The 20,640-nt window shown below is 41.6% G+C and overlaps 2 protein-coding genes across 4 annotated transcripts in view; both read left to right on the plus strand.

Annotated features, from left to right (window-relative positions):
- Positions 1 to 4,015, plus strand: part of rnf114 (ring finger protein 114) — a 29,344-nt gene extending 25,329 nt beyond the window's left edge. For all 3 annotated transcript variants that reach the window (XM_041205047.1, XM_041205050.1, XM_041205049.1), the window contains 2 exons: positions 594 to 701; positions 3,508 to 4,015. In XM_041205047.1, the coding sequence (XP_041060981.1) occupies positions 594 to 701; positions 3,508 to 3,585 (186 nt within the window). In that variant the 3' untranslated portion in view covers positions 3,586 to 4,015. The remainder of the gene's footprint in view (positions 1 to 593; positions 702 to 3,507) is intronic.
- Positions 4,016 to 16,610: 12,595 nt separating this feature from the next.
- LOC121286729 (protein snail homolog Sna-like) lies at positions 16,611 to 20,254 on the plus strand. Its single transcript, XM_041203749.1, has 3 exons — positions 16,611 to 16,825; positions 17,262 to 17,798; positions 19,320 to 20,254. Exons 1-3 carry the CDS (start codon positions 16,747 to 16,749, stop codon positions 19,499 to 19,501), a joined length of 798 nt encoding a protein of 265 aa, XP_041059683.1. The 5' UTR covers positions 16,611 to 16,746; the 3' UTR covers positions 19,502 to 20,254.
- Positions 20,255 to 20,640: the final 386 nt, after the last annotated feature.

Genomic DNA, 20,640 nt, shown 5'->3' on the forward strand with positions numbered 1-20,640 from the left:
TTGCAAGAATGAAATTAGGAACCGCTTCTGCACACAGAGTCATAAAAGTTTGGAAATCTCTTCCACAAATGACAATTGATGCTAGATCAATTGCTAATTTTAAATTGGAGATAGATTAACAAAAATCCAAAGGTAGGAAAATAGAGCAAATTCAGGTATATGGAATTAAGTTACAGATTAGCTGTGACCTCATTGAATGGTAGAACAAGCTTGAGGGAGTAAATGGTCAGTTCCTGTTCCTATGTGCCTGTAACCAGCAGGTTAATAACATGAAGAATTTTGAGACCTCTTGAGGGGGTGTGTGAGAGAACGTGGGTTCTTTAATATTTGTTAGCAAGAGCATTTTTACAATGTGTCAATATTTCAGCTGGTATTGTCTCCAATTCTAATTCGATAGTAAATTCTGGCGATCTGCTACAGAGTATTAAAACTGAATTTGTTCTTGCACTAAATGCATACTTTGTCATGAATCATTGTAAAGGATGATGGGAAGAATTAATAATTGTTATAATAATGTTCAAATTATCTTTCTGCAATTCATGACCCCTCAATGTTTTCTAATTATTTTTGCATTCCATTTTGTTTCTGTCCAGGTTTGCCCAATTTGTTCCTCCATGCCATGGGGCGACCCAAACTTCAGAAGTGCAGACTTGATACAACATTTGAAAATTCGTCATAAGTTTTCGTATGATACTTTTGTGGTATGTACTTTTCAGTTTTAGTGAACCGGAGTGTAAACACAAAATCCTACTTGCAGTGAGACCATGCCTGCAAGAACTTCAGTCCCTAACCCCAGTGACCAGGGAGTTTCTCAAGGCTATTTCAATGGTACTTGTGCCACTTATGACAGACCGAAGAAACCTGTCATGGTGGAGAGGTTCAACCAAAGGCTGGGACAAGGGCAGAGGAATGTTGGTCCCCAGCTTCTCCACATAACTGAAGTCCCTGCCTTCCTCTGTATCTGCTCCTGATAAACTGGGTGCTCTTCTTTAGGAAATCCAAGCCACCAGGTGGACTCCACAACTGCCAGAAATGCTGGGCAACAATGTTTCACCAAGTCTCTGAGGCCAGTGGCATGGGAATTCCTAACATAGACATTTCTCCCAAATGAATGGCCTTGTTTTGAGTAGGTGAAGGATCACGAGTTTGATTCCCACCCCAGGAACTTGAGCGCATAATCTAGGCTGATGCTTCTTTGTAGAACTGGGGGAGTGCTGCAATAAAAAAGTATTTTGTTCTTCACAGCGATGAGAGCAGAAAGGAGGTGGGCTCCCAATCAGATGGCTCAGCAGTCTGAGGGCAAATATTTACATGGTGAAGGGAGGAGATAGAATGCTAAACCAAGACCCGGTTTGACCTCTCAGGTAAAAGTAAAAAGATGTCATGGCACTATTCGAAGAAGAGCAGGTGAATTTAGTTTTCTGGCCATAGTTATCCTTCAGCCAACACCACCAACAGGTAGATGCTACCCAGGCCATGGTGATAGAGAAGGAAATTCTGTCACTGGAAGGGGTCAAAATCAATAAGGAGGAAGTGTTAGATAAACTGTCAGCACCAGGACCGGATGAGATACATCCAAGGATATTGAAGGAAGTGAGAGTGGAAATTGCAGGTGCACTGGCCATAATCTTGTCTTCCCTATACTCAGGGAAGGTTCCAGAGGACTGGAGAATTGCAAACATTTGCACCCTTGTGCAAAAGAGGTTGTAAGGATAAGCCCAGCAATTGCAGCCCAGTCAGTTTTACTTCGGTGATGGGGAAGCTTCTAAAAACAATTATTCAGGATAGAATTAGTAGTCACATGGAAAAATGTGAGTTTATTAGGAAGAGCCAGCATAGATTTCCAAAAGGAAAATTGTGTTTAACTAACTTGCTGGAGTTTTTTGAAGAGGGAACAGCGATGTTTAATGAGGGTAATGCTGTTGATGTGATGTACTTGGACTTTCAAAAGGCATTTGATACAGTGCCACATAACAGACTTGTGAGAAAAGTTATAGCTCATGGAGTAAAAGGGACAGTGGCAAAGTGAATACAAAATTGACTGAGTAATAGGAAACAGAGTCAATGGATATTTTTCAGGCTGGAGGAAGGTTTGTAGTGGAGTTCCTCAGGGCGGTATTGGGACTCTTGCTTTGCCTGATTATATATTATTGATCTAGATCTTGATGTGCAGGGCACAATTTCAAAGTTTGCGAATGATAAACTTGGAAGCATTGTAAACTGTGAGGAGGACAGTGTAGAACTTCAAAAGGACGTAGACAAGTTGGTGGAGTGGGCAGATAGGTGGCAAATGAAGTTCAATGTGGAAAAGTGTGAGGTGATGCATTTTGGTAGGAAGAACATGGAGAGACAATATAAAGGAAGGGGTACAATTCTAAAGGGAGTGCAGGAGCAGAGGGATCTGGGTGTTTGTGTGCATAGATCATGGAAGGTGGCAGGACAGGTGGGGAGAGAGTTGATAAAGTATACAGTATCTTGGGCTTTATTAATAGAGACATAGAGTACAAAAGCAAGGACGTTATGCTTAACTTATATAAAACACTAGTTAGACCTCAACTGGAGTATTGTATACAGTTCTTTAGGAACACTTTAGGAAGGAAAGTGCAGAAGAGGTTTACAAAAATGGGTCTCAATTGTCACACTGCTTGTTTAACATCTAAGACTGGATGAGCTGAAAGTTCCTTCAACGAAATATTGGGAAGACCAAAGCCATTATCTTTAGTCTCTGCCACAAACTCCACCCCCTACCCGTCAGCTCCATCCCTCTCCCTAGCAACGGTCTGAGGCTAAGCCAGACTGTTCTCAGTGTTGATGTCATGTTTGACCCCCAAGATGATAAACTCCCCACCACATCTGCTCCATTATCAAAATTGCCTATTTCTATCTCTAACAGCATTCTTCCTCCCTGCCTTAGCTCATCTGCTACTAAAACCCTCATCAATGCTTTTCTTACCCTTAGACCAGACCATCCCCAGTGCAGTCCTGACCACGCTTGATAAACTTGGAAGTCATCCAAAAAGTCCTAACATGCACTGAGTCCCATTCACCATCACCCTTCTGCTCACTGACCTAGTTATAATTAATTTCCCATGGCACTGACCTACATGGGCTCCTGGTTAAGCAATGCCTTTTCTCTCATCCTTGTTTTTGGTTGGCTCTTTGGCTTTAACCAGGCTTTTGGTCATCTGCCCTGATGGTTCCTTATTTAACTTGGTGTCAAATTTTGGTTAATGCTTCTGTGAAACATCTTGAGATGTTTTACTATGTTAATTGTGCTATATAAATTCAAGTTGTGTTTTTTTTATTTGCTTGGTTTTGAGGCCTACCTAATGTCAGTCCCATGAGAAGCTGGACCTGGCTTATAGCAATACAACCTTTCCTTCCAACAAATTTCCAAAGCTCAAACCTTCAACTACAGCTGCATGATTCTTACATCTCAACTACAATCTCTACTATCAAGTTGCTTTACAGATGATTGTACATAGATTTTCATATTTTGTTTTGCAGGATTATAGTGTGGATGAGGATGAAATGTTGCAGGAAGCCATTGAACTTTCTCTGCAGGACAGAAATATGAGATTGTAGACTAAGTACCTGCTTTTCTCTCAAACAGCAAATCAGAAGCCCCATCCTATGATTACCGCTATGTAGCGGTTTAGTATGTCCATAAATCTATCTTGTGCACTTTTGATTCTTTAGTTAAACCACTTGTAATGAGGATGATAATACAACACCTTCTGTCGCAGATCTACTCTTATTATGAGAATGATACTCCACGATGCAATTAGGTTAGGTAACAGTAAAGCATACTAAAAACCATATTGAGGTTGCATTTTATCAAATAGGATCTCTTCAGTCTGAGGATTATTATGGCACTTTAATCATGTTTAAAAATTGATATATTTGCTTTTTGATTAAAATCCAGTTATACTGCCCCGTAATACTGCCCTGCAATGTAATTTGTTTCCTGTTAGCTTTTGGAAAGATTAATAAAACAATAATTGGATTACGGGTATATTGTCTGTCTAGTACTTTTTTTTATTATTGCTAACAATCATATTGGTCTAAAGTGCATGGTCAGTGGCAAAACAGCACTCAACGCTGATATTGAAGAAAGTTGTTTTCAAAGGTCTAGCAATCTCTATGGTATGGATTTCCCCTTTCCCAACAACTTAATTCTGGTATCAGCACAAAGGAATCTCTAGTGAACATTCGTATCATCAAGCGGACCTAGCAGCCCATCATGTTGAAGTCTCATAGACAGCAAACTAGGAAATAAAACCCACTGATTATCACTGCCCTCATTTTTATAGGTTGTAGAGGTCGTGAATTTGGAAAGTGCTATCAAAAGAGCCTTGGTGAGTTGCTGCTCTGCATCTTCTGGATGGTGCACATTGCAGCCATGGTGGAGGGAGTGAATGTTTAAGGTGTTGGATGGGGTGCCAAGCAAGCAGGCTGCTTTCTCCCAGATGGTGTTGAGCTTCTTAAGTGTTGGGGGAGCTGCTCATCCAGGCAAGTGGAGAGTATTCCATCACACTCCTGACTTGTGCCTTGTAGACGGTGGACAGGCTTTGGGAAGTCAGGAGGTGAATTACTGCAGATTTCTCAGTCTCTGACCTGCTTTTATAGCTACAGTATTTGTATGGCTCCAGTCATCAATGGTAATCCCAAGAATGTCAATGGTGTGGATTCAAAGAAGGTAGTGCTGTTGAATGTCAAGGAGAAATGGTTAGATTCTATCTTGTTGGAGATGGTCATTTCCTGGCAATTGTGTGACGCAAATGTTAGTTGCAACTTACCAGCCCAAGCCTGAATACTGTCCAGGTTTTGCATATGCACCGACTACTTTGTATCTTAGGAGTTACAAATAGAACTGAACACTGCAATCATCAACGAATGCCCCACTTCTGACCTGATGAAGGAGGGAAAGTCATTGAAGCATCTGAAAATGGTTAGGCTTAGGCTGCTACCCGAAGGAATTTATGTAGTAATGTCCTGGGGCTGAGATAATTGGCCTCCAACAACTACAATCAGCCTTCTTTGTGCAAGTATCACTCCAGCCAGTGGAGAGTTTTCTTCCTGATTCGAATTGTCTTCAAATTTGCTAGTGCTCCTTGATGCCACACTGGGTCAAATGATGTTTCGATGTCAATGGCATTCACCACCTCATCTCTGAAATTCAGCTTTTTTTTTGTCCATGCTTGGACCAAGACTATAATAAGGTCTGCAGCTGAGTGGTCCTGGCGGAGCCTAAACTGAGCATTAGTGAACAGGTCACTGTTGAGAGTAAGTGCTGCCTGATAGCAATGTTAACTACACCCTGCACCACTTTGCTGATAATCGAGAGTAAATTGATTGGGTGGTAATTGGCCTTTGTGGACATGACATAGCTGTGCAGTTTTCCGCATTGTTGGGTAGATGCCAGTGTTGTAGCTGTACTGGAACAGCTTCACTAGTTCTGAAGCAAAGTCTTCAGTACTACAGCTGGGATTTTGCCCATAGACTTTGCAATATCCAGAGCCTTCAGCAGTTACTTGATACGTGGAGTGAATTGAATTGGCTGAAGACTGGCATCTGTGATGTTGCGTACCTCAGGAGGAGGCTGAGATGGATCATCCACTCAACACTTGCTAAAGATTGTTGCAAATGTTTCTTTTTGGGCTTTAACAGTGATGTGCTGGGTGCCCACACCATTGAGGATCAGGATGTTTGTGGAGCTGCCTTCTCTGATCCATTGTTTGTGCATCACCATTCGTAACTAGATGGGACAGGATTGCAGAGCTTTCATCAGATCTGTTGAATAAGGAATCACTTGGCTCTGTCTATACTATGTTACCTCTCTTTTAACATGCATATGGTCTTGTACTGTAGCTTCAAGTTGGCATTTCATTCTTTCATATGCCTGGTGTTGCTCCTAGCATTCTCTCCTATACTCCTTTATTCTTTGGTCGCCTGCTTGATGGTAATAGTAGAGTGAGTGATATGCTGGGCCATGAGGTTACAGATTGTGATTGAATATAATATTCCGCCATTGATGGCCCACATTGCATCGTGAAACCCCATTTTATGAGCTGCTGGATAGGGTCTAATACCTTTTTAAGTTCTTATTGCTCTTTATTATGTCTTCCACAAAGAAGTACTTGAGAAAGTACAGTAAGGTCTCAAAGTCGAAAGTTGATTGGTGAAGGCAGTGAAATTTGCAGCCAACCAGGCCCTAGCGGATAGCAGAGCAGAAATCTACAGATCCTAATGGATAGAATGAATGAAGTGGTGAAAGTTTACAGAATGAAAATGTATCCAATTTATTGCCTGTGCATATTTAGTTTCCTCTGCCTGTTGAGAACCTGATGGATATAATTGTCCAACTTGTAGCACTCAACTGGAGAAATAGCCGTGGAAATGAGGCATCAAGATAATGATAAAAACAAAAAACTGTGGATGCTGGAAATCCAAAACAAAAATAGAATTACCTTGAAAAACTCAGCAGGTCTGGCAGCATCGGCCAAGATAATGATGTAATACCAAAAGCAATGTCTATGCATTTCCATGGGAAATTTTTAAAAACATTTTTGTTTCCAACTCCAAAGTTGCTACAAATATAGATGACTAGTTAACTTATTGTAGCATTGCTCAGAGGCTAGGGTACTTTATAAGGAGTTTTTACTTTATATTACCATGATTTATAGTTTATATCCCATGGCACTGCTAACAAATAAAGAACTTATTGTAACTGTTGTTACGATCTGAATAGGAGTCAGTTACTCTTGTAAAAGAAATGAAATTGAAATACCAGTTACTTACTAAGAAAATAAAGTTGCACAGCTTTAAACAAAAGAAATTTTGCTATATAAGAATCAAAAAGCAAACAGTCAATATTGTCCTATATTTTAACATACAGAATTAATAGGCAAACTAGTCGAACGCAAACCACAAGTGCTCATGGAATGGCAAGCACAACCGAGAGATTCTATGAATTTTCTCAGCAGCCCACCCAGATGTTAGTGATCACTCAGTCTCAAAAATCCTTCAAACTCTGTCTCCCTCATGAGGGATTTCAGCTCCTCTTCTTTGACGATTTAGCATCTGATCAATCTTTGACTGCAAATCCAACTCAGCAAGGAAACAGGACTCCAGCTCAAATTGCGCCAACGGCTGCTCACCTCCCAGCTTCTCAATCCCTTCTGCGACTGTGTCACTGGATTTACAAGGCTGCACCCCAGCATCTAATAATTGGCACAATCTCAGCTCTTTAGCTGTGCTGAGTGGATAACCACTGCTCACCAGCTTCAGGGAGCTGACAACTACTCCCCACGGGCTTCCTCCCGTACCCCGGATTCTAGCTGCAGTGAGCTGACACTTCTTCAGCTTCACTGAGCTGGCAATACCCTCGGGCTTCTCTGAAGCCTCTGCTCCCCAGCAGCACAGAGCTATCAACTTCTCCTGGGCTCTCCGTGGGCCCCAGCTGAACAGAGTCAGTGACAACTTTTCAGATGATACTCTTCTGCTCCCAACAGCTCCTGTCACATGGGCTTGTTTTTGCACCCAAAACCCTGGTCACTTGAGCAATTTACTTGCCATCTCTCTGGGTCCTGTGGTCACTCTTCTAATGCCATCTCTGAGCAGCTGTCAAAGGAAACCTGGGGCCATACATGTCGCGCTGTGCACTTATGCCAGAGCCATGGGCATGCTGGGAGTTGTAGTCTTCCAACCAGGGCCTGGCCTCCAACCCAAAAACACACAAACTCTAGATTCCTTCACACTGTGCCTGTGCTTCATTACCTCTCTAACACTTTTTGTGTCACATTCTTTTTACCTTTTGCTACTTTTCTCACTACATTTCTATTTTTTTCTATTGCTGAAGTGTAGATATACTTGGTGGGTCAAGACAGACTGAGTTTGGTTTGGGGTGTGTTAGGAATATCCTGAATGGTGAAGGAAGACTGCTGAAAAGAGCATGAGATACTTGTTGAGTCAGATGATTAACAGGGAGTATGTAGGCCTGAGGCACTGTCGGGAGCATGCAAAGCTGGTTGGGTCAGGCTATCAAAGGGAATGTGGTGCCTTGTCATTGCGAACATGTACAGAGGCATCAACAGAATAAAAACAGGTAAGACAGCCCAATGCCATAAGCCAAGCTCCAACCATGTACTCCAAATTCAGATGCAAGCTCCAACAAATGAGGGAGGTCTCTGCAAAATAAGTTTTTCTCACTATAATAATGGAATGTTGAACAATAAGAAACAGTTTTATTTGGAATTGTTTAATTTTTTGTGCTTCTTTTGTTATAAGTGTTACAAGCGCATCTCCAAAGGTTAGCTGCAAAATAAAAATGGTGGCACAGTTAAAAGAGTTATTCAAACAATCAGTATTAGTCAGCTTTTGTTACTTGCCAGTTTGGGATTAATAACTTTGAACTAAAGAACAGATGGTGGGTGTAGAAAGTGCAGGAGATCCAACAGTTAGCCAACCATCATGACATGTGAGGCTTCTTTAGCACAGTCAAGACCACCTATGGCCCAAGCATACAAGGGCCCACTCCCCTGCTGGCCAAGAACACAGAAGTGCTCATCAAAGACAGAGAGACAGTCAGTGCCACTGGGAGGAGCACTTTGAAGATCTTAACAGCCATTCCGTCTTCAATGCGAGTGTCCTCAACCCCATCCCGCAGCACAACACCAACCCGCACGAGGTAGAAAAGGCCATTCCACAGCCAAAGAGCAAAAAGCCATCAGAGTTGATGGAATCCCCCCACAAAGCATTTAAGCTTGGTGGAAAAGCACTATTGGCACAAATACAAGGCCTTATCTCCCTTATCTGAAAGGAGGAGAGCATGCCAGGAGATCTCAGAGATGCCGTAATTGTGACCATCTTCAAAAAAGCTGACAAGTCCAACTGTGGTTAACTATAGAGAAATCTCCCTGCTGTTGGCTACAGGGAAAGTCATCACAAGAATCCTCCTCAATCGTCTTCTCCCTGTGGCTGAAGAGATCCTCCCAGAGTCACAATGTGGATTCCTCCCACTATGGGGCACAACGGACATGATCTTCACCGCGCAACAACTACAAGAGAAACGCAGGGAACAGCACCAACCCTTGTGCATGACCTTCTTTGACCTCACAAAGGCCTTCAACACTGTCAACTGCAAAGGATTATGGAGCATCCTCCTCCATTTCGGCTGCCCCCAAAAGTTTGTCACCATCCCCCGCCTGCTCCACGATGATGTACAAGCCATGATCCTGACCAACAGATCCACCACAGACCCAATCCACATTCAGACCAAGGCTGTGTCATTGCACCAGAGCTCTTCTCAATCTTCCTTACCACAATACTCCATCTCACCCTCAGCAAGCTCTCCGCTGGAGTGGAGCTAAACTATAAAACAAGCAGGAACCTGTTCAACCTCAGCTGCCTGCAGGCCAGATGCAAGGTCATCCCATCCTCTGTCATTGAACTACAGTATGGAAACAATGCTTGCATTTGCACTCACTCGGAGGCCAAGTTTCACGCCATCGTCAACAGTTTCACCGAGGCGTCTGAGACCATAGGCCTTACTCTTAACATCCATAAGAAAAAGATCCTCTATCACCCTGTCCCCTCCACACCACATTGACCCCCCCGGTTATCAAAATCCACGATGAGGCCTTGGCGTGGACCGCTCGCCATACCTTGGGAACCTACTGTCGACAAGGACAAACATTGACGGTGAGGTTCAACACCACCTTCAGTGTGCCAGCGCAGCCTTCGGCTGCCTGAGGAAGAGAGTGTTTGAAGACCAGGATCTCAAACCTGGCACCAAGCTCATGGTCTACAGAGCAGTCGTGATACCCGCCCTCCTATATGGCTCAGTGACGTGGACACCTCAAAACTTTGGAGAAGTCCCACCAGTGCTGCCTCTGCAAGATCCTACAAATCCATTGGCAGGATAGACACACCAATATCAGTGTTGTCGCTCAGGCAACATCCCCAGCATTGAAGCATTGACCACGATTGATCAGCTCCACTGGGCGGGCCACGTCGTCTACATGCGTGACACGAGACTCCTGAAGCAAGCACTCTACCCAGAGCTTCAACATGGCAAGTGAGCCCCAGGAGGGCAGAGGAAAAGCTTCAAGGACACCCTCAAAACCTCCTTGAAAAGGTACAATATCCCCACTGACACCTGGCCCAACACCGCCCGAAGTGGAGAGAAAGCATCCGGGAAGGAGCTGAACACCTCAAGTCTCATCGCCAATGGCTAGCTGAAGCCAAGTGCCCACAGCAAAAGGAGCGCATGGCAACCTGGGCACCCCACCCACCCATTCCCCCTAACACTGTCTGCCCCACCTGTGACAGAGACTGTAGGTTGCACATTGGACTCTTCAGTCGCCTGAGAATTTATTTTTAGTGTGGAAGCAAATCATCTCCCACCCCGAAGGACTGCCTAAGAAGAAGAGAAGATTTGTACTTCCTTGTTAAACTGAGTTACTTTTGATTTAGTCATGTTAAATTAGGAATCTTTAATTCTAGCAAGATCTGAGGTGGATAATTGGTTGATATAAGATCAGATCTGATATGTAAAGAAAGCAAACACTATGCTTTACATGTTTGTAATACTTCTGAGTTATGATGCTTGGAGGTGTAATTTTTTGATGTCTGACACTGCAGGACTCACATTTTCCACTCTAGTGCCTTTGAAAGATGTGTCATGAAAGACATGCTAAATGTAAGACTTTTAATTAAATGGTGTGACCAACAGCATGATACAAATATATGCATTATCATGCTAGCCGTAACGGTCTTGTGAATTCATATTTCCAGTTAGTAAAGTAATATTGTGCTAAATTGATCTTGACATATCCTTTGTCGAATATGATGCTTCCAGTTGTACAACAGCTTTGTACAATTTCATAAATTATTTGCAACAGAATCCAAGCCAGAGCATGTTACAATGCAACATATGACAGCCAAAATTATGGTGCCGCAATTACGTCCAGTCATCTTATTTCAGGAGTCTAATGCGTATAATTGGTTCCATTAGCAGTAGAAATTCTTTCCATTTACATATCAACAACAAATTCCATTTGTATAGATTCTATAATACCCAAAGATGCATCACTGAGGCAAAAGCTGCTTTGGGCAGTAATGGAAAAGTTTGGAGTGTTGACTGGCAGGTGATCCCACAGTCCCAATTCCATTTGTGATGTCAGGTTGCAAGGGGGTGGACACGGGTACTGCCTGCATACTCCTTCCCTCCCCTACCCAGGAAATCCCAGGACTTTACAAAGACCCAGCACAATTCGATCCCATTGCAAATTCCACTGCCAACGATGCTGATTATCTCCCGAATCCGATGTAAAACTTCACTCATTTTCAAGCTCAGCATCTTTAAACTGAATATATTTGTTCTGAAATAACACACTAGAGGGAGCTTTAGAGCTGGAGTCAGAATGTGGATCTTTGTAATTATAATTCAGCTCCCACAAGAATTATACACATTAATTTCAATACAACGAACCCTGCTAATAACAATCTCATAAGTCAGCTTGATAAAGAACACTTGAAATTATGTAGACTAACAATGGAAACATCAAGTATGTATCGTTGAAGAACACTGATCCAGAGAAAACAAATTCATATGGTTACTCCTAAGAACTTGAAGGAGTCTATTGTTGGTTTAACACAGTCAGGGAGAGTGAAGGAATATGATTGAATCAGTGGCATTGAGCTGAGAGAGGAAAAGGACATGGAAGGCCCAGAAATAGTTATCCCTTCACTGGATGAGTTTAGAAAGGCATTATCTGGAACCAAGATCTTTTTCCTTTGGCTAACAAAGTAGAGAAAAGCACCAATGGTATGAAACAGTGCATACTGTTTAGCTTTTTTTTAAATGTAACAAACTGATGTTTAATTCAAATTGATAATTACTTTATCTTACAGACACAGCAAATTGCCAAAATTTTAGTGAACACTCCAATACACCTTGGGTCTGTCAAACCCCTGCAGGTTCATTATAGTCAAGTTTGCAAAAATAGAACATATAAAATATTGAAAAGGAAAGCAATGTTATTGAGTATGATGAGAAATTGTAGTAAAAAAAATTATCAAGCTAATCCTTTCAATTCTGTCTGATAAAGTGGGATTTGAAAGCTGAACAGGCTGAGGGAAATTGTAATATGACATGTTTGCATCATCTTTTGGTGCACAAATGTACTTGCAGGATTTCAATTGAAGATTTTATGAAACCTATTTTAGTCCAATTTACATGGATGTATTAATTTCAACATGTTGTTGTAACTGGAAACTTATTGAAATTAAAAAGGGCTTATTTTTAAACACCATTCATGTGTTCTTTGGATTTTTAAATAATTTTTCAGGGGCGTGGTCATCACAGGCCAGCATTTGTTGCCCATCCCTAAATGCCCTTGAACTGAGTGGTTTGTTAGGCCATTTCAGAGGGCAGTTAAGAGTCAACCACACTTCTATGGGTCTGGAGTCACATGCAGGCCAGGCCATGTAAGGATGGCAGATTTCCTTCCCTAAAGGGCATGAGTGAACCAGGTGGATTTCTGCAACAAAAATTGATGGTCGTTGTCATGGTCACTATTACTGAGACATTCCAGATATGTTAATTAAAGTTAAATTCCACCAGCTACTGTGGTGGGATTTGAATCCATGTCCCGAAGAGCATGAACCTGAGCCCAGGCCTCTGAACTACTCGCCCAGTGACATTGCCACCACACCACTTTCCCCTGCCTTGAAACTTTCCTTTGCTTTTGACATTGAAGCCTAACATGATTGTTTCATGTTTTATGGTGGTGTGTGTCTAAGATTAATTTGGGAGAGAGTCTAATTGAGAAATTTATCTGCATGGTTGCAAATTATCCCTAATCCAGTGAAGAGTTATCAGCAGAGATGCAGAATACCAAAAATAACCAGTAGATGTCGGCCTTGGCAGTATCTGAAAACTAATAAGCCTATTCCCGATGAGCAACAGTAAAAAAGTCTATACAATATAATGATCAAATGTTATTAACTAATCACTGCTAGTATCTAATTTTGTTACCAGAACAAACAATTTGTCAAATGGCTCATTGTCTGAATTTTCCAACTTTTACAAAAAAAAACCATTGTGCAAATCAGCTATAAACTAAATTGTTGCACCTAAAGGAACATAGATAATAAATGTGTTTAAACTCTACTGTGATTCCATCTCATTAACACAAAACACAGATTCTTTCTAAACATAATTCGGTAATAGGTGTGCATTTACTGGCCTAAACACTTCATTTAATCGTGGTATATCTTGAACTATAGAAATAATCCTATTTAGTTCGAAAGCCACTTCTGAATTCAGCTCTGGATTTATAATAATGAAAAAATACTGGACCATAATTTTGTGATCAGTAAATTGGATTATTTCAATATTACAACAATATTAACACATTTGGACATGCACAAAAACCCATCACCGTGCTTAGCAGTTTTGAAAACAAGCTATTGAGAAATCAGCACAGTAGAGGTTTTGTTGCTTGATATGGTATACTCATTTCCCTTGTAAGTACATACTCAACATGCCTAAGGCCAGGTTAATATAGACACCAGTTGTCAAGAACCAAGGTTTGCAGACCCCAAAATGACCACAGGGGTAATGATCTGGTGTTTAACTAGCTAGAGCCATGCAGCTTACCAGCACAAAGCACTGCTTGTCCACTTATGACCTGGTAAAGCACTGGGTTGTAATGGGCCCCATCAATGAGCGAGGCCACTAGTCAATCATCAGTGACCCCATAACGTATCACCGACCTGTCTGGCCTCAAGTAATGGTTGACCAAGCTTGTCACAGAGCATTAAAGAAGATTGTCTTAATCTTTCATTGCCGTCAACCATCTTGATCCCAAAGAAACCCCACTCGGCAATGCCTCTCCAGCACTCCTCCCACCGCCCCCACCACCCCAAACACACACACACACACACACACGCAGAAGATTGTGTCCATTTGGGTATTAGGTGCTGGAAGTTGTGGAGTTGAGTTCTCACCAGGCAGACTGGAAGTATCAAGATCGTCTCATCATGGAGAATATGAATACATTGTTCTCATCCTGCTCGGGTGAACCCCCCATTATACTGCACTTACGAAGAGCCAATACTCTAACCTTCCAGTGAGTCCATTGATCGAAAAAGCAAATGGAGTGAACTAGAATCACAAAGAGTCTGTCAGAAACTGGAATCTTCCATAAATGTCTGAAAACCTATCTTATGATGCTATCCAACTCACTGAAGAAGACATTGAACAATATGTTAAACAATATACGACCTTAAGCTTTCTGAACGGAAAATGTCGTGTAAATCAGCAACATACCCTATGACATTTCATGTAAAGAAATCCAGTCTCCTGCCTTATAACGGTTGTCCACCTCTTAGTATTTTGAAATGCCTTTTGCATCTGAGCGATGAAATGATGCTAAATATTGCATAACCAAAAATCGAGACTAAAGTGCAACATGCACCATTTTATGTTTACATTCTTGTCTGTTTCAGAAAATCAACCTAAGTCTCTGCACATCATTTAAAAAAAAGCCACTGGATTCTGCTGGAGAATCATCACATCATTGATACTTTAATGAAGAGACGGTTTCGTTAAACTGCCTGCCTTTAACTATTGTGTTCTCTTTAGTTTTCACATCTTCCGATGTGAGAAAGAAGTTAATGTTAATACTACAATCTAATCTTTTTTCTAATTATACAATTTTAAGAAACTTATTTTTAAAAAAATGTTAACCCATGTTAACAGGGTCCGCCCTCCAAACGTGGACCAGACACCTTAAAAGGGCAGCTAAAAATGCCCACCTGCTTAAAAAACAATTTTGGCTTAAGCTTATTATTGTCTCAAGCTCTGGCATGATAGGAGTAAATAAAAAATAACATCTTTAATAATACTGGGATTATCTGGAACTGCCTTAGTTAATTGGATATTTTGCCATTGCTGTTTCAAAGGGTTAATATGGTGCCTCCTCGACCAGCTGATCTAAAGCCATGGGCTTTCTCTGCAGTTCTATCCACTCCAGCCCAAGTCCCCACCATCCGAATACCTTTCACTGCCTGCACCTGTCCTAAAGCGTCTGTCTTATCTGTCCTCACACCTGGATGACATCAGCAGCAGAAGGCCAGGCAGGTGCATCCTGTCCCGACACGTGGCCCCGAGCCTGGGGGATGTCTTAAGAGGAAATCTGAGTCACAAACCAATGTTTTGCTTGCCTGTATGGAATTCTGTACGTGCCAACCACTCCAAAAGAGGCTCAGTTACCGCTCTTCAAATAAGCAAGATGTGACTTGCATGGCATCCCTAGTATTGTGTATATTTGACTCTGAATTCGCGCTGTCAGGGTAGCAAGACATAACATTTATCCTGGATTGCGATACACAATCCGCAGCTCAAAACGCTGAATCCAAATTACGCCTTTGAGTTATTTAGGGATGATTTGAAAGCGACTGACTCTCAAAAACACCCGCCTGAAATCCATTTAGCTGAGAGGAAAGACAGTTTTGCCAGCTGCAATGTATGATGCAGAATATAGTTCGGTTTTCAATTGTCAAACGTTAGGCGGTTGCAACATCATACATGTGTTTGAGACGTATTTAGACCCATATTAACTCACACATTGTTATCTTAAAAATAATCATTATCTGCTGATTTTGTTAACGGGACAAGCGTGTGCTGCACAGGGATGCACGTCTGATTTCGGCTTCTGCCGTGCATTACCTGTCTGATACAAATGGCCCCCATTCATATGTATAACTGTGTACAGTTGCCACTGGCTGAAACGGAGGGAGGGGTGGCAATGTTTAGTTATCTCCAGCTATCCGTTCGGAGTGGGCCGCTTTACGCGAGGAACAACACGTCTCAATTGACAGTCTCATTTTTTTTAAGGAATGTCCCACATGCAGTCACGATTCTCGAACTAAGTAATTAATGTCCATCGCTTAGAAACGCTGGCGGAGCTCGAGGGGAGTCCTGGCAAAGTTGAATGGGGATTTGACAAATAGATAATTGACATGGGACTGGGATTTACCGTTAGCAACAATCAGTTGAGGCAAAGTGGGGGTAGAACTGGACGAGGCTAATTGGCGGATTAGTAAACGGATCAGAACAGGAACAGATTTCTTGTTTTGTGTTCTATTAAACACCTCACCTTTGAAATTAAAATCGAGAGACTTCTTCAAAATGTTTGAATTCTGGTTAGAAACAGTCACTTGTTTTCAACCTAACATTTATAAAATTAGATTTTAATGCCCTTGTGCATAATCCGTGCGGTACTAAAATGCCTAAACTAATACATAGTGACGAGTGCCAATTTAGTTCTCGTTCTATTCCTGATCGGCTGTGAACTGTTGTTCCAGTTCTAAGCGCTTATTCGGTCCAGACAATGGGTTTCGATCGGTCTCTTAGTGTCATTCAGTCTTGGGGACTGTGTGCTGAGATCCTGAGGGTTACAGCTTTGTACAAACACCTGTTGGGAGCGGATCCCGACGCCAAAGCCCCTCCCTGTCTCTCGGCTTCCCCCTGGTGCTTCCATCCGATTGGATGGCGATGGGACAAATGCAAGTTATTCCTCCTCCTCCAGCCGGCTCCTGAACCCAATATTTACCAGATCGCGCACATTTTCCACAAGTGGGCTCACTGCATTAAAACAACGAGGTGGATTCAATCGAGGCACTCGCTGTTTAAAGAGGACTTGGAAAATCTAGGCAACCCCCCACTCTCTCAAGATGCCCAGGTCTTTCCTTATTAAGAAGCATTTCTCAACCACCAAAAAACCAAACTACAGCGAACTGGACAGCCAGACAGGTAAAGGGAGCGTCTGAGACAAGTCGTTGGCATTTAATTTGGCTTTTCAGTTTTGTTAGCGATGAATGGTGTTTTGATTCATTCCTTTCTTAATTGGAGTAAAATACATCCAAATAGTGGAATGGCAATGTCATTTTACCGTGTTACCAAATGGAAAGGGTGTGTTTTGGACCGTATATTAAAGTTAGGATTAAGCAAAACAAGACCAGTAAAGCCTTTGCCTGAGGGCACGTTAACGTGACTGCGATAGGCAGCATCGATATGACCTGCACATATGTTGTTGCTTTCGATTTAGTGTGTGATTTTTTTTTTAAAGCAATGAACGCCTAGGTTATAAATCTGGGAACCGTGCTCATGGTCCGTTTTGTGCCGCCAGATGTGAGCAGCTGGGATGAGTTCTCCATTCATTGATGCTCATGTTGTTTGTTTGTTTCAGTGATTATCTCTCCATTTCTCTATGAGAAGTACCCGATCCCAGTCATCCCGCAGCCTGAAATCCTCAGTTCCGGAGCTTATTACCCCGCCATCGTGTGGGACACGGGGTTGATCTCAAGCCTCTGCTCTGCTGAAATAGAAACGAACCTGGCCGGTACGAAAAGCGAGCCCCCTTCGGCGGACAACTCCAAGCGGCGCAAACCTCACGACCTAGCATCCCTATCGAGCGAGGAAGAGGACGGGAAGACATCAGACCCTCCCAGTCCAGACTCTTCGGCAACAGAAGCGGAGAAATTTCAGTGTAATCACTGTAGCAAGTCCTATTCGACGTTTGCCGGACTCTCCAAACACAAGCAGCTACACTGCGAGCCCCAGAGCAGGAAATCCTTTAACTGCAAGTACTGTGAGAAGGAGTACGTCAGTTTGGGAGCCCTGAAGATGCATATCAGGAGCCACACGCTGCCCTGCGTCTGCAAAATCTGTGGCAAAGCTTTCTCCAGACCCTGGCTGCTCCAAGGACACATCCGCACGCACACTGGTGAGTATTACCAACAAATCAAACCGCTCATCAACTTCTCAAATCTTTCTTGGGGTGGGAGATTTAATCGTTCATTTAATTTTATAAGTCCTGGAATTTACTGCCGACGTGATTTTTTTTCTTCCGTTTTACTCCTCGCCGAAAAGTTAAACTTAAAGGTAACTCACACAAACCGTTGGTTTGTTTTACAGTAGACTTAGTAGAATTAGAATTCTGCTGACCTGTGCCAGTTCACCCAACCTTCAACTGAAACGCCATTTCGTGTATATTTAATCCACTTTACTGAGAAATAGGAAAGTGCCGATATACGTCTCTTCATTCGGTTCTGTGCAATATTCGATTAAAGTTGCTCAGTTATATCTAGTAGTTGAGCGAGCGATTACAATTCACATCTTTTGCTTTGCACGATCACTAATAAATGAAGGTAACCCGCTCTTCACAATTGATTCGAATTTTTATATGTTTAACGTATTTCACATACTGGTGTATAACTTACTTCCTTTTGAATTAGTACAAAAGGCGCACATGGTGCAATAAAACCACCTTTCAGCCAAAAACATTGTTGGTGGCTTTCCAGACTGCGTTTTTGTCCCCGACATTGTCTCCAACAGCTAAAAGAGGATGTTCTTAGTGGGAAACAAAAAGACCCTGTTGTGATTCTTCGTTTCACAACTATTGCATTTAATTCTTTTTGAGTGGCGGTGTTCTCCTGCGGAGGACCAGTTGACAGACATGAGGCAGGTGCATTGATGTAGCAGTGCAGTTTGTACAGTGCACCTGTTACAGTACACTGCAGGCACAGCTATAGACTCCAGCTGTCACCTATTGGGGCCATCGGTTCTAAATGCAAGAATTATCACTTTTCACAATGCAGCCTCTCCAGACCTATTTATCAGCCTCTGGCATGGGTTAATTCCCACTTTGTTGTTGATTTCACACCTTCTTAAGTAACAGCAAATGCCCTCAAAGGAATTAGTTAAAAAAAACTTTTTCTTCATTTTGCCTTGTAAATCGACCCTTAATCACAGCTTCTTTGAAGATGCAATTCTTGAGTTTGGGTTCCAGCTTCCCCCCTCCCACCCCCCACCTCTTTTTAAAGACAGATGGTTTACTTGTTTCATATTTTGTTAAAGATTTAATATTAAAGGCTTATTTTGCTAATTCACCAATCCACAAGTTAAAACATCTAATATATTACACAATATAAGACATACTGCGAAAATGTTTCTCAAGTCTGATTTGTGATGTTGCATCCATTGTTAATGTAATCCAATATAACTCTTTTGTCTCAAATATGTTTGGCTGCATTAGCTTCATTGTGCAAAAAATCAACATTTTAGAGATTTAACCTGTTTCAATTTTCATCCTTTGTCACTGCCCAAAATATGCCTTAATTTCTATGTTTTATTTTGATGAAATAACACTGAGAGAACCTAGTTAAATAAATTTTTTAAATGAAATTTCCATGTGTTTATAATAAAACCTAAAGGAATCAATTAACCGCTGCACTTTTTTCCTCAGGAGAGAAACCCTTTTCCTGCCCTCATTGCAACCGAGCATTTGCAGATCGATCCAACCTCAGAGCCCACCTGCAGACTCACTCAGATGTCAAAAAATACCAGTGCAAAAATTGCTCCAAGACTTTCTCCAGAATGTCTCTTCTTCATAAACATGAAGAAACAGGATGCTGTGCAGCTCGCTGAAGAAAATGATCTTTCAAAACAAGAACTGCTGAATGCATTTCAGCCCATTGCATATTGATAATAAGACAATCTGTTCTGCTGGCCTACGGCAATCTTTATTTATTAGAACATCAATATTAACATTCTGTTTTTGTATATCAACACTCCCATCTTCTTGGGGATGGGGGGGTTTGGGGTGGTAGGGCAAAGGCTGGCTCTCTTAGGGACTCCTAAGGGATATCAGTATAACCCACCAGAGAGTTAGTCTCTTATGGTGTAACTATGCAATAAAATGTCTTTTTCTGAGGGCTGCTGGCATAAATGTTCTCAATGGAACAATGAAGCCCTGCAATGTGTAAAAAAATTGTGCAATGGGTTTAACAGATATCACTTGCTATCTGAAACAAAATTCCTGTTTACAGGCAAGCTGAAGCACCTGTTAATATGAACCTTAACAACTGTTTTTCAGTAGACGTGTAACTAATGGCAAGCAGTTGTCACATGTTACAATGCAGGGCTTAGATAAATGCCTGACTATTGACAGGTGTGTGCCAAAAGACTTTTTATGGCTATTGACAGGTGCCTGGTGAACGCATTTTTTCTATACAGTGTTTGTACACAATTGTCACAATATATATTTGTTTACATTACAAGGGTACACTGGTATTACTTTGTATACTGTAATTTTTTACGTGACAGTTTTGTATTGCTGAGACTTTAACAGGTACATTATGTAAAGAATATGTAATAAAATTTTTACATTTAACAATGAAATATTTTGTGGAGATTGTTTAAGGAATATCAGTGAACACTACAGTTACCCATCTTCTACATGTCTAATAATTCAAAAGAAAAAGCCTGAATCTAGTTCCAAAATACATCAAAGCAGACAGTATGGTTGCCTGAATCTAACTCCAACATACATCAAAGCAGACAGTACAGTTGAACTATGTTTAATAATTTAAATACCTTTTGTTGAATGGTATGGAAGTGTAAGATGCAACCTTTATATCCTGCTGTAAGTTCTAAAGGTGGAAAGAAGTTTCAGGTTCTCCTACATGGACCAACAGTTGATCAAAAGATGCTCATGAAATTGCACTTTCATAAACACAAATTAAACACTAAGTTTTAAAGTGTGCGTATCTGCAACCTGGTATAAT

The sequence above is a fragment of the Carcharodon carcharias genome, chromosome 14 (genome assembly GCF_017639515.1).
Source record: "Carcharodon carcharias isolate sCarCar2 chromosome 14, sCarCar2.pri, whole genome shotgun sequence".
NCBI classification, from domain to species: domain Eukaryota; kingdom Metazoa; phylum Chordata; class Chondrichthyes; order Lamniformes; family Lamnidae; genus Carcharodon; species Carcharodon carcharias.